Below are 15,840 nucleotides of genomic sequence, written 5' to 3' on the forward strand. Positions count from 1 at the left end.
AGTGTAAATATATTTAAAATAAATTTAAATGGTTATATTAACATTTTTTTGTGATACTTTTTACAATCATTAACAACCTAAGACAAGGACCTAACATACCATTTTAAATATGAGTTTTAGCCATTGGCAATAATGTGTATCTGATATCGGCCGAGTATAACGTCATTCTACACAAAAAGTTACATGTGCACTTTATCGATGTGATCAATGCATAGGACTTTGCTACGCAGAAAGTCAGCAATACAAGTCCGATATTCCACCTTTACATCGCAGATTATGATAAAAGCATGTTATGCACGGGTTGGCCAGCCTACTCGGTAAAAGAAACAGGGCCTTTATTTTTAACGCATCTCTGTGAAAACATATAAGCAAGAAGAAGATCCAAATAAAAAATTCCTATGAATGCATTTGATGATAAATATATATATATTTAAAATATTCGTTCTTTAAAAATGATAAAAAAAAATCCACTTAATTATATACGTATGACAATTTTTTTTTCTTTAATAGTAAACGTGTTTTTGAAACTATAACAATTGTATACACGCATGAACATACACATACATACACACAAACTAACACACATATACATATACATAACACACACATTCAAACACACATTTATTTATACACACCTACATACATCTGTACGCTGGGAAAAGTTGCATATATCAGTAAAGATATTTCTAATGACTTAACTAGTTCTTGGTAAAATAATAGACCATATTTAAACTCCTTTTAAGACCACCTATTCGAAACAAAATAATCTGAATCCCTAAAAGGATTTACTAAAATTTAAACGATAAATATTTTTTCTTATTGGAAACAGTTTGTTTCATTAAGCCTTTTTAAGTGTAATTTCTACAATTGTTCACATATTATATAATCGTAAATATGGGTATTTGTATTCCTTAATTTGGAATATATCATTAAATATTTAAAAAGTAAAATAACTACAAACACGCAGCTGCTTTATAAATTATATCTTTTATCTCAAATTAGTTAAAGCAATGTAAGACAGTTACACGGAACAAGGAAAACATGTTAAGTGTACGATAAAATCATGAAATAAGTGGTCAAAAGAATTCAAGGAAGTTCTTTTCGACAATCTGATCACAAGAAAATGAAATAAAGTAAATTAAAACTAAGCATTCATTTTATTACACAGGAAGAAATTTATTGATCCGAAATGAATTTATAACAAAATAACATATAACAATATAGATAATCTTTGAATGTCAGCTCTTATGTAGGAAAACAAAATGGGCATGTTTTACCTTTCGAAATTAAACAAAAAAAACCTCAAATTAATTTTTAAAAAATCGTCAAAACTGCTTTTTGCTTTGTCTTCTTTTCTTTATTAAGAATGGCTAGTTTTATTAGTATTAAAAAGTATATATTAATTATATTATTACAAAAATGTTTCGTAGCATCTCCACGTCGATGACAAATACACTACGCGCGTTTCATTGATGTAACCTAATCTTAGTATGAAACATTTGTTATTTAAATAATAGTAACGTGATTTGTTATTATTTAGACAATGTCTCGACCATATTCAACTTAATTCATAAGTGTCTTCCGTTTACTCACAAGAGGAAGACACATTAGGAAACATAACAATCACAAGATGTCGACATAATTATACACTCAGATTGATTCAGTGCACTTCCTTATTTAGGACTTACAAATTCTAAACCTATCATATTTAAAGTTTAATGATTACTTGTAAGCATACTTAAAACAGAAAATATATAACAGTGAAGCTGTTCAAGTTTGTATTTATTTGCTTTTTGTTTCAATTGAAATTGGGCGCCAAAAATGCGTGTTTGTCATAATATATGATTATAGGTATAATGGTTTTATTTTCTTTGTGTGCACATAAGTGTAGGAAGGAAGTAAGATGTTAGTTAAGTCGATAGGTTAGGCTTTCATATTTACAGTGAAGTTGTAACAGTTTGTTCTTTGATTCAATTGATATTGGACTCCAAAAAGGCGTGTTTGTTATAATATATGATTTTAGGTATAATGCTTTTGATTTTATGTGTGGACATAAAATCTCTTAAAATCATACCAAACTGTAATAAGGTCACCAGACATCCAAATTTCACAAATTTGTGTATCGGATATCTTATAGGATACTGCTTGCTATTAGTAAAATAAATAGAAAATTATCTGATTGACAAAAATATCGCACCGTGTGTTTGTGTACGTGTAACATCGTGCCAAACAGAGGTGATAAGTATAATGTTATTTCGCAATGAATTTAATGAGACATGAGTTAAATATTTCCAGTGCATCATCTTGAAAAGCTGCAATTTCATATTAATACTCTTACGAATAACTCAAGTGGAAACAACATTTACAAGTGCACATTTTATTATGATACTATAGATAAATGCGGTAATTTGCTACCAAGAAAGAAAAAAACTCGTAGCCGTAAAATCGTGACCAGGAAGACAACACGTTTTCTGTTCAATTATTTTCTTGTGAACCGTAAGATATAGGACATATAAAATAGATTCTTGTAAAGCGGTGTATTATGATTAAGCATAATCAAAAATCACTTTATAGTCGATATTGCTGATAGTATCATTGCTATCATTGTGTACAATTCGCATAAGAGTTTAATCCGATTGATTTAAAGTAAATTTACGTAACTGTTTATTGTGAACGAATGTGTTTATATCGAACTAAATACTAGTATGCTTAATTCTTTGAAACAGATGTCTTAGTGTTATCATTTTAACCACTCTTCACCATGAGGACAGGGTATTATTGATGTGTTTAAGTTATTAAATTATATTAGTATTATGTTTATTATATTATGTCTTCATCACCAAGATTAAGAGCAGTCCGCACATTGAAGACAGTGTATTAATGATAGAGACCATTCTTTACCATCACTATTGTTTATCCATAGTGGAAACCAGACTTCATCGACAAGTCTTGACTATGTTATACAACTTGGTTAATAAAACTGGTTCAAGATCAACATGGTCATCAACACCCATCGCATAATCATACTTATTATTATCAACACACTCGTTGTCAGTAGCATCGTCAAAATTAGTATCAACAAAACGCATTATTGTAATTGTCATAGCAACGTTGACAACGGTTTCAATCAATATAAAGTTTTGGTCATTAAAGATTAAAAGTGTTTTGATAAAAATAACACTTTAGGTGGTTCGACCATTTATATCCAACATTTAGAAAGAAATAAGTCTCATTGAATGCACATCACACATCAAAAGCACCCTTTAGTATGACATGATGACAATACACATTCTCCTCATTTGCATCATAGTTTCACTATAGGTGGTTAGAAAGAAATAAGTATCTTCCAATGTGAAAGAGGGGCACACATAATTAAACAATTAAACTATGTTTGTTACACATTTTAAACATCCTTTAATAAGCCTGGCCTTAAATTAAAAAGAAACAACATTAAAAGCACCCTTGATAGTGACATGATGACAATACCACATCTTCCTCATTTGCATCCTAATAAAACTATAAGTAGTAAGAAAGAAATAAGTCTCATCCAATGTGAAAGAGGAGCACACATAATTAAACTCTGTATGTTACATATTTTAAACATCCTTTAACAAGCCTGACTTAAAATTAAAACAAACCCACACTCATCTAAAGCACCTTCGAGTGTGACATGATGACAATACCACATTTTCCTCATTTGCATTCTAACAACCTTAGAGTAGTTGGAAAGAAATTCCTCATTTGCATCATACTTGAGCCAAGAGTGCTCGGTAGTAAACATCTGCTGTATCACTTGCAGTAATAATGCACAGGGCTTGTGTGAAAGAGCTGGACTATTGATCGTCTATTTTACGAATCTTGAACATCATATTGAAGGACACTTTTTTGCAATAATTTAATACAAGATCAATGATTTATTGCAAATTCTATTGTATGCCTGTGTAACACTGCTTTAGAACTCTACAACACCACTGAAGATCGTTTGGCATCATGGGAGCTGGTCCATTTTGGAAGCTTCTCATGGTTATTTTTATTCCGTGTATAAACTGTCAAGGTAAGATAATTTATTTACTTTCATTTCAAAACATATTTTTCAAGTGTTATGTCACAAAAATTCATGTAGCCTAAATGAACACAAAACATAGTCCAGTGAACAATTTATGCCGTTAGTATGAAAGGAAATAGTTACTGTTTTCATATATTATCTAAATTATTTAAATATAATAACATTATAGGTAGAACTATTTACCTATTAGTTGTGAAAATATACTTTCATATGGCCAAAGATCAATAATGATATTGCGGTTAATATGAACAGCATATTTCACTGCTAAAAATAAATAACTGTATTATTACATGGTACCATGAATTTTGGCATTTTGAAAAATAAACTGGTCCGCGTATATTTATACTGGTAAGGGCAGGAATAAGTTTGCAAATTCGGTTTATTTGCAAACATTTGTTAAAGACCCAAACTTCCAAAGTGACACACGGTTAGTTTGAATGTTATATAGGCAACGATTATTTTTGCGTTGTAAAATCCAAATATTTTGAAAACGATTGTAAAATTGGAAAATTGCATTTCACCAATTAGGGGAAATCTCTATTAGAGCATACTATAAAGACTTTCTAGGGATACTGGTCACAACGTGAAGTTTTCAGAATTTTGGTCCATGAAAGTTAAGGATTCCTACAGTGTTGGAACTGTAAGGGCTAAACAAACTTGATGTCAATGAATATGTACATACAATTAATTATATGACAGTAAATAATATTCAAGAAAAAAATTAAAAGTAACATGAATGCGTGTTCCCTATATTCGCTGGGACTTGCATGCAAGTAGAAGTAGTAGTAGTAGTAGTAGTAGTAGTAGTAGTAGTAGTAGTAGTAGTAGTAGTAGTAGTAGTAGTAGTAGTAGTAGAAGTAGTAGTAGTAGCAGTAGTAGTAGTAGTAGTAGTAGTAGAAGTAGTAGTAGTAGTAGTAGTAGTAGTAGTAGTAGTAGTAGTAGTAGTAGTAGTAGTAGTAGTAGTAGTAGTAGTAGTAGTAGTAGTAGTTGTAGTAGTAGAGTAAGTAGAAGTTATGTAGTAATAGTAGTAGTAATAATAGTAATAGTAGTAGTAGTAGTAATAGTAGTAGTAGTAGTAGTAGTAGTAGTAGTAGTAGTAATAGTAGGAGTAGTAGAAGTAGTAGTAGTAGTAGTAGTAGTAGTAGTAGTAGTAGTAGTAGTAGTAGTAGTAGTAGTAGTAGTAGTAGTAGTAGTAGGTGCACGAAATCACTTTTAAATTAAACAGGGCACAAATACATGACCAAATTACTATTTATTGAATGAAGGTTTACTATTGCATTTCATTAAATGAATGGAGGGATCATGCTCCGTTACATTTTACATAGCTTTGTCACATTTTCGTGCTACAAATCACTCCGAGATAAAATATACATTAGACGTAGAGTGATTTGAAAACGAATTGAATTTCAATCTTCCAATAAATCAAACATAGCATCACTTGATGATAATTCATAAATATTTTGAAACATTAGAACTAATACTTTTGTTGGTAATATTTATCATACCGAGGTTTTAAATGTTTCTATCGACTTAAGTCACCAAAATACGGTCTTCCCAGAACTAGATGAAGGTGTTAAAAATATAGTTTATGCTTTTAAATCATTGAAACGATGTTGATATTTTGTCAATGATAATTTGTTTAATGAAAAATATATCGAAACTCTTGAAAACAATCTTCGTATAAATGTGTTTGAATTAAATTTGTTTAATACTTGCGAATTGAACCATTGTTACCTACATGTACATAAAATGGTCTAAAAAGTAGTATTATTACTTTAAAAATGGAGAATACTCGACTGATGAAGTTTTTTTCCAAATATAATCATGCAAACTGTAGTGTATGGCAATAACTAGAGGTAACATTACATGCATTAATGATTTACTAGTGGGTTACATGGCAAAATGGTACAATGACAAGCTCTTACATTATTACTGGCATCCACGTTATATTTAGCGCTAGTAATGCTTACTATCACATACTATTGATTTCATAAATAAACACCGGACATGAATTTTAAGACTCAAATTGAACATATTTGAACATTTCTATCTTTACAAGATACTTAACATAATATCATGACCATATAACAAGGTTGCTTACTTTTACTGTAGAAGAATGTATAAAACATACATGTATAACGAAATTGAAATTGAATTGACTTAAGCTTAATTGCATTTCAAATGAGGCTTTCTGTAGTTGTATGGTGCTTATGCACATACATACATAAAACAAATCAATTTAAACAAATTAAGTAAAAATAAATGCCAAAATGTAATCTGTTTCCTTCTCTTCAAGGGTTTAAAGTATAATTACAAATTAACATTCGAAGTTATATATTCATTTTCACAGGATCCTGCTTCGTACTGTCTGTAGGATATGCTTCGAAAGATTCGGGGGCAACGATTGACTACAAGACAAATGTTACGTACTCATGTGCAAGAGGATACATCCTTACAAATGGCAATTTAATAAGAACATGTCAAGCTGACGGCCAATTGGATGGTATTTCCCCAACTTGTACTCGAGGTATGTGGGTATTAGGTATAAATATTCGGCTACTAATTTGTGCAAACCATTTTCACATTTTAATCTGCTTTTGTAACGCACGAAACAATTTTTCCAGTAAACATGAAAAACCAGCGCTCTCAAAACGTCAAGGTCCACTTAAGGTGGAACGCGATTATGAATATTTTTTGGGCTACTTTCTGAAAATTGGTATACGAATAGAAGATCATATGCCCAATTAGGGACTGTTTTTACATTTTCAATATTCGGAACAGTTTTGAAACTATGACTCCTTAAAATATACCACTGACGTCAATTTTGAGACGTCTCTTATATTTTTGCGTTCCAGCTACAATAACCGATAGTTTCACCAATTCTCTGTATACCGCTAAGAAATTTCAACCTCAAGTGCGTTTTGTAAAATCGTTAACGCACATATATTTTTTTGTTTTCTTGTTTTACGTTATTTATTTGAAATTCGTCTTTAAAGTCATTTTTTGCGGAAAAAACGGCGTCGTGTTTCGCTGAAAAAACTGCGCCTTTCTTTAATTCTTGAAAAAAACTGCTCGTTAAATTTTTGATTTTTTAAATACATGTGTTCAATGTTTTATTACAAATCGCCTGATATCAAAAAAAGGGTACCTCACCGAGTTCGTTTTTGCGCAGTATCAAATAATCTAACCCCTATACCTGTTTTTTTTTATTACGTATTGTTATAAAACGTTTAGCATGACGTAAATCAAACTATTACTTACGCCAATAAGAGCTTAGTTTTGAATAAACCACTGATCAATAACATATAACAGTTCTTGTTAATTTTAGTTAAATTGATAATTCAACATTGTATAACAAGATCAATTTTGTCTAATAAAACTTTAACTTCTTACTCAATAAAGCATTTATGGAAAATAAGTACTGGTTACAAGATTTTAACCGCGTGTTTAATAACAGAATGCGCAAAAACATTAAATTATTAGTGAATGCTAAAATATTTACTGTGTCTACTCTTATCTCATAATGAAAAAATACTTTGTCTTATGCTCATTTTTTTTCAAGTCAACTCGGTATTTCTCATAAGAACCTTTGTTTTCGACCAGTTTTCTGCAACCAAGCGTCAAATCACACACGACCTTACTATCGTTGAAGTCAAATATACTTATTTTATTTGCATGTAGAATATAAGCTGTTTATTTATACATATATATACCTATATCCTTCCTATATAAATATTTTGACACCAATATGCTATAATTTTAAACTGTACTATTATTGTATATAATATTATTTATGTTCTTACGTCAATGTTTGGATATATTATGAATATGTCCAGCCATGGGGAAAATTAAGATATTGAGCAGAGTTGAGATGGGAGAGTAGGTGTGCATCTTTAAATAGTTACTATAAGCTCATTTAGTTAAGGGTTGTTATAGCTTACATACAAACACACGCACAAAACGTACAATAAAGTCACGTACGCAAGCACGCGTAAAAACGCACCACACACACCATCCCACATTCAAGCACGCGTGAATACGCATGCATATATGCGCACACATACACAAACGATCATACGCACGCCCATACACACGCACACACACACACGCACACACACACACGCTCTCACGCACATGTACGCTCTCACACGCAGGCATGTATGCACACACGCTCGCACACACACACACACACGCACACACACACACACACACGCACGCACGCACGCACGCACGCACGCACGCACGCACGCACGCACGCACGCACGCACACACACACACACACACACACACACACACACACGCACGCACGCACGCGTGCACAGCCATTGTTCGCACGGCAGGGACATTGAATGCCGGATAAGGTAGCTATGTTGGCTTCTGTATCATATACATTGAATGCATCGCCGAAAGTTGTCTCATGAAGTTGCTTGTACGCACGAGAAGCTTTGATTGCGTGGTAAAGTCAGGAAAACAAAATAACTCGTTATGGATTAAAACAAACAATGCAAAATTAAACATTTAACTGCACTATAAACATTAACTTTAAGATCATCATTTGAGCAATTCGGAACATATATTTTATCATAGTGTGTGCGTGTGCGCGTGTGTGTGTGTGCGTGTTCGTGTGTATGGGCGTGCGTGCATCTACGAGTATGTGGGCGTATACATGCGTTCGTGTGAGTGCATTTGTGGGAAATATAACAACCCTAAATAAGATGAGATAAAAGAAACAATTCAATGTGATCATTTACAATCAGTGCAAACACTCGTATTAAACACAAATACGATTTACCACAACTAATTCTATTGTTTTATTATGCCTTTAAGAATAAATACATATCGAAAACAATGATTCTTATGAGGAATACCGAGTTAAATTTGAAATATGAGACCATAGTAAATCCTTTAGCATTCACAAAAAATGAATCTTTTTTGCGCTTTCTACTATTACATAAACAGTTACAATATTGTAATCAGTGAATAATATTTTGTATGAGTTTATTATTTAGTAAGAAGTAAGGGTTTATCAGTGAAAATAAATGTTTGTTATACATGTGGAAAATTGATTTTGAATAAGAGTTTCACTTTAAAACTTTAGTGTGTTTTAAATTAACGCCGATGTAACATTCAATTTTGACCCCGTTATGTATTGAGTCATTTTCTTTCTGTTCAAAGAATGATATTTTTTAACTGACCATCCCCTACCCCTCCCCAAACCGTTGCGTAACAAATGACCCTCGTTGAAAATGTTCAAGACTTTTATTCACTACCAAATTAGTCAATAATATGGTTGCCCCTATTAGTGGAATTTATTAATTGATTAAAGATGTTTTTATTCAACGATACCCGATTGACCACATCAAACTTAGATTCAAAACACTGAACTCTATAGTCGCGTATTTTATAGTCAAGTCAAGTCAAGTCAAGAGTTTATTTTGTAAATAAAGGCCTCCGGCCCAAAATACATTTCAAAATAGTAAACATTATACGAAATGCTTTAAGTTATGTCATAGTACATTTATACATGAGATGAAAAGGTGACAAAAAGGTGTAACTATTCTTATTCCTTGATACAATTCATAAGATGAAATATGTACACTGCTAATGTTCTTATTGTGTTAAAGTCATTGGTGGATAATAGGGCATACAAACTATTCAGATCATCACCAGATTCATACCAATTTAACAAATATTGGTTCCTTATATATATATTTTTTACAACGGAAAAAGGCATGGTATTCACAATCAATTTCAGATATATTATAGTTCAGTAGACAGAAATTGCATAATCGATCATGCAGTGCAATGCTTAATTGCCTTCCAAGTTCAATATGCAAATCATGATAAGAACATCTAAATTTAGCATATGTAATTTTATTTTTTAATGGCATCTATATCAACAAATATCGTTCGATGTTAAGTAAACTCTTAAAGTGGCTGTAGTGGTAACATCGGCTGGCATAACTCACATGATCGTGCCAAGTTTGAGTAAAACAGTCAATTATCCTGTCTCTAAACATTTTAACAAATAAATTACAATCACCAATATCTTGTGATATCCAAGCATATCCAAAGCCATAAGTAAAAAGAAGACTTTTTACTTTGGTAGCCCAACAGATCCTTCCCGCAACATCTAGGGACTTTAACATTATGTAACATTGCCTTGGATACCTTCAAGATGGCATAGATAATAATTTACACCAATACCTTATACAATTTGTAAAATATGTTATACATAATGGTAATTTTCCACAGTCTCCTAAAACCATACAAGTATTCGTAGTTTTTCTTACATGTAAAAAATTGTCTACAAAATTTATTTTGAATCATTTCAATGGTTTGGCTATACTCATATCCCCATACTTAGGAGCCATAACATATTATTGGCTTAATCATAGTATCTTGAAAAGCTCTTCAGCTGGAAAATAACCAATCGGTTTTTGATAGTTTTTCAAAGCAAAAATCGCCTTTTGTGCCTGAGAAGCTAGTTTAACATGAGCTAATCTCCAGGACAACTGTGGAGTAAACAATAATCCCACATATTTGTATACAGGAGTAGGTTTAATTGACTGTCCTCGATATAACCATTTTTCATATGCTCGTAGAGGACCACCATTACGGAATACAATAATTTCAGTTTTATCAAGATTAATTTCCATTCCAGTATTAAAACAAAATTGATCGACTGCGTTTACCTGTTGTTGTAACTTAATTGCAGTTTCAGCGCAATTGGCAACATCATCAGCAAACATTAAACATATAATGTCTGGAATATCATTAGTTATAAAAATGCCTGAACCACAATTTAGCCTTAAAATATACGATAACTCGTCTATAAATAGAGCAAATATTGTTGAACTTGACTTATCCCCTTGTCTAGTACCAATGTTACAGGCAAATGACTCCGTGATACTATTTGAGACTTTGACACAAGAGGTTAGACAAGAATACATTGATTTCAGAACTCCTCTACCGCCGGGATCCGTTTGTGCTTATTACAATGCAGATTTCTGTCGATTATCATTTTTTGATTTGTTAGTTATATTTGGTGTATAAAATGAGTGTCACGCACTGGATTTACTATGCCTTTGTTTTGTTTAGAGACTTATAACTGAAGATATAACTGCAGATCTCTACTGAAACTTATTAAAGAAATTGGTAACTAATAAAGTAGTAGAACCGTTTATTGTTGCGTTATTACTGTAGATGTATATATAAAAAACAAAGCACTAATCAGCATAGTCACAGCTCATAGCATAGTGACTGGAACGATTATTGATGTGTATTATCAAAATATTATAATTCGGCAAATGAGATTGCTTAATAATTAAGAAAGCCTCTCATTAAAATAGCCGCCAGATTTAAGTCATTGATTTATAAAGCTGGTTATTCAGCGCCCGTCTTGTGTGGAATTAGATATTTTGTACAACCACAATAATAAATATCCCTAACATAACACTGATCAGACACTCTTAGATTTCTAATCTTTCCATTTAATAAACAAAAACAATTCGATTAACGTCATGCTAAACGTTTAAATAAACTACGTACTGAAAAAGAAACAGGTATAGGGGTTAGATTATTTGATACTGCGCAAAAACGAAGTCGGTTAGGTACCCTTTTCTTGATATCAGGCGATTTATAATAAAACATTGAATACATGTATTTAAAAAAGTAAAAAATTAAACGAGCAGTTTTTTCAAGAATTAAAGAAAGGCGTAGTTTTTTTAGCGAAACACGACGCCGTTTTTCCCGCGAAAAATGACGTTATAGACGAATTTAGAAACAATAACGTTCAACAAAAGAGAGAAAAATATATGAGCGTATTCGTTTTCACAAGATGCACTTGACGTTGAAATTTCATAGCTGTAAACGAAGAATTGATTAAAATATCGGTTATTGTAGCTGGAACGCAAAAATATGAGAGACGTCTCAAATTGACGTCAGCGGCATATTTTGAAGACTCTTAGATTCAAAACTGTTCAGAATATTAAAAAAGTAAAAACAGTCCCTAACTGGGCATATGCTCTTCTATTCGTATACCAATTTTCAGGCAGTAGCTCGAAAAAAAATCATAGTCGCGTTCCACCTTAAGATCGTTATTCTTACACTACCATGTAATTAATCGAAGTCTCATCATTCCCGTAGAATACTTGTAAATACAAGTCTACGCATTGATGCACATCTAGTTTTTTTTTCATTTTGTAAACCTAATCATTTTGAGTTTGTGTGACACCCTTGTTGCCTTTATTTTGTTTAATATGATCATTGAACCGATGATAAGTATAACGTCAATAATTTTATCAAAACTCTAGATATACTTTCTTTTATTAAACATTATTTGTTTAATAATATATTGAATTCTGGTTACAAATATCATTGTGAACTATATTAATGCCATTTTGCTTTGCATATTTGCCCTTGCGATAATGAGCCTCGCCCCTGTGAAGTTACAATATTAGCTCTGCTAATTGCGAGATATTTGGAACACTGTGTGATTCACAAGTTAAGAATTAACACTTAGTGTCATGTGCTGCTTACAAAGTTTCGCTATACAACAGCGCTTAATTTGTCAGACATTCAAGTGTAAACTTCAAGCATTTAATCCTTCCTCGCTCTGTTCATCCATCAATCTATCTATCCATCCATCCATCCATCCATCCACTAAACAATAACATCTCGATTCAACAAATAAATTGTTTTTTGTTGTTGTTGTTTTATTAAAATCAACTACTTTCTTAAACATCATTGCTTTTTCCATGCATTTATCATGCATTAAACTCAACTCATCTCAACTTATCTTTATTTACACCACACGTGTTCATATCATAAACAAATACTGATTCATCAATATTAGAAATGACAATATATAGTGTACAGAGTAAGCAGAAAAGCTTTTCCACCAGGTAATAAATAAAATTGTGCAATGCAAATATATTATGCCGCATACATGTTTGAATAACATAGTTTTTTCTTAGACATTCAGTATCTTACATACATATATAAACATATACGATTACATCAAGAGCTGTTCACGGGTCATTTGATAGTCAGGAACTATGAGTTATGCGCCAAGAAGTGCGAGAAAAATCTCCGTCCATCGATACGAGTTCCTGGGCAAGGTTGACGTCAAATTCTGTGACGTCAGCGATTATACACCATCTATATTGTTCGTATATACTGAATTCATATACGCTGTGTATTTCTATGATATGTCCGCCTTTATCATAGTTGTAACATCATTGCAGAGAAGTCGTTTGTATTTACACCAGAGCTTAGCAATTAACACTTCGTTTTCGTAAATGTAATATAGTGTTGATTTAGAAACATTTTGGTGTTTCATTTTGAAAATCTAAAATCTTCGTCCGACATAGTTCTATCAGCCCACAGCAAACATTTTTAGACCACACGAGACAATTCACGCTAGTTTTCCATCGGTGTTAAGATGATAAGGGTGAATTGAGTCGAGGTTAATAAATTTTATGATTTTTTATAATCGTAACGTATACAACCTACGCATTCGAACTTTAAGTGTGTTTTTTAAATAAAACTGTTAACTAACTGAATAAGTTTTTGAATGTATATTGAAATAAACTTTACTCTTGTTATCTCCTTTTTAAGCGGTTTAGTGCCATAACTCCTGTATTTATTCTGCATTTATCTTGTTAACGCATTTTGTGTGAGAAAATTCATTCCTTATACAATAAAAACAATATGCTTAAGCTGGCAAACAAAATTGTTATTTGAAATGTTAAAATGTCAACATAAAAAAGCAAAACGATGGAATCTCATGCACATCCCATTAATATTCGTGTGTTATTACGAACAATAAAAAAAAGTTTCTTTATTGCTTGATGGATTTAAGATAAGAAAAAAATAGTTCAGTTTAACCATCTGTTCAATTTAAACGATCAGAACAATTCAGGATTGAACTTCTCGTTTATGGCTCGAATATCATTTTTGACACATTGTTCAAAATGATATTCGAGTACAATCAAAATCTAAGATTGCCGCCAACTGCACCAAAATGATGAATATTTTTAAAAGTTTTATTTGAACAACCTTTATGCACTTATAATACATTTTGACCTTACCAAGCTCAATAGGGCGTCAAAGCATGACTAAAATGTAATTAAATCAATAGTTTACAAAATAATATATCCATTGACTATTTACTTAAGGCTTTACAGAATCAAATATAGCAACATTGTGCCGAGAATTGTACTTAAATGTGTATCAAAATAGAAATGAAAATGTTTCCGTATAGGTTGTGATAAAGAGTAGTTCGGAGGCCAAATATTGTTTCAAAGAATGTCTTATTTCAATATTGAATACACAATAACACAACTTCATCTTCGAAAGTCAATCTAGGTTGGGTTATAAAGGCGTTTGTGCGGGCGTTTTGGCGGGTGTTTTACATCAATATGTGTTGTGTCCGGGTTCTATCTTGGCCATGCAAAGGTTTGTATAAAAATAACAAATATTCACCACAAGAAGCCGGCATGGTACGTGCAAAGCCGATGCCAGTAGTACAAAAGTCAATACATCACTAACGAATTGTTTGTAAATGTTAGTTGTGTTTGAGTTTGTCCGGACTCTAACATGTCCGAGAATAACAACAATGAACAAATGTTTACCACTAGATGTCGGCGTGATAAACCCATTTCAGTAGGTCTAAGGTTAAAATCACACTAAAGGTTAATTAATTAGAATTTCTTGTATTTTAGCTTCGTCTGTCTGTTTGTTTGCCATGCTTTGTACGATAGCAAAAATGATCCAATGTAAAAAGGTTTAAATTAAAGGCCACTCTTTAAGGGTCATTGGTGAAATACATTTTCTTGTATTTCGCTTGTTTATAACTACAGAGTTGCAACCACTTATATACATTCCTGGTTAAAGCTCAATGGCAATAAACGCTCCATATCAAAATACTTGATATCTTTTTCAACAACTTTTCACACAACTGTTTCACTGTTTCAGTTCAGCGACGAGTTTGGTATTATTGGTGAATTGACAATGCTCTAGTATAACAAGAAAAAGCTGAAGCCAACAGTTTTCCTTGACCACCTGTATGCGTTTCATATTTAGTTTAATTTTCAAACACCTTTTAATAGCGCAAATTGAAAACCTGGTCGCATTGCAGCACGTCTAGTTAATATGTTTTCCTTTTGACACAATGGTTGTGAGTCGTATAAGAATTTTCAAATTATCATAACCTTGCTTGAATTTAATTTCCATCATAAAGGTACCATCATCATCATTTTAACTCGACTACCTTACGGCAGTCGGGAGCTTTTCACAAAGGACATTTTAGACGCCATGAAATAAATGAATTTCATTTTAAGGTTCAAGTTTTATTAGACTAGTGTTTTAAAATAGAAATGAAAACTTCACCATATTCATTGTATCAGTAGAACGATCGGAATTTTGTTTAAAATAATTGTATTTCCACAATATTAAATGACAAGTAATATATTACAAGGTCTTAATGAAAACCTGTGTTATTAAAGTTTGGCTTTGAAAACGGGCTGAAGAGTGAGCGTGTGTCAACAATTTGTGCAGTGTTTGGGAAGTAACTTTGCCATGCAAAGATTGATTAAGACCTTTCTTGAATTTGAATTCAATATTTCCATTTATCAGGCACCATGACCATCAGTCTTTTTTGACAACCTAACGACATGCGGAGGGATTTGCTTTTTACGTAGACAAAAACACGTTTAAATTGTATTGAACTTCAAAATGTATTTTTTTTTCTTATTTAGGTTCAAGTGCGA

The 15,840-nt window shown here is 32.0% G+C and overlaps 1 protein-coding gene across 1 annotated transcript in view; it reads left to right on the top strand.

Annotated features, from left to right (window-relative positions):
- The first annotated feature begins 3,780 nt into the window (after positions 1-3,780).
- LOC128239127 (deleted in malignant brain tumors 1 protein-like) overlaps positions 3,781-15,840 on the top strand; it is a 68,151-nt gene continuing 56,091 nt past the window's right edge. The window contains exons 1-3 of the mRNA XM_052955612.1: positions 3,781-4,054; positions 6,417-6,593; positions 15,829-15,840. The exon at positions 15,829-15,840 is cut by the window's right edge and continues 136 nt beyond it. Of these exons, the coding sequence (XP_052811572.1) occupies positions 3,991-4,054; positions 6,417-6,593; positions 15,829-15,840 (253 nt within the window). The 5' untranslated portion in view covers positions 3,781-3,990. The remainder of the gene's footprint in view (positions 4,055-6,416; positions 6,594-15,828) is intronic.

The sequence above is a fragment of the Mya arenaria genome, chromosome 6 (genome assembly GCF_026914265.1).
Source record: "Mya arenaria isolate MELC-2E11 chromosome 6, ASM2691426v1".
NCBI lineage: Eukaryota > Metazoa > Mollusca > Bivalvia > Myida > Myidae > Mya > Mya arenaria.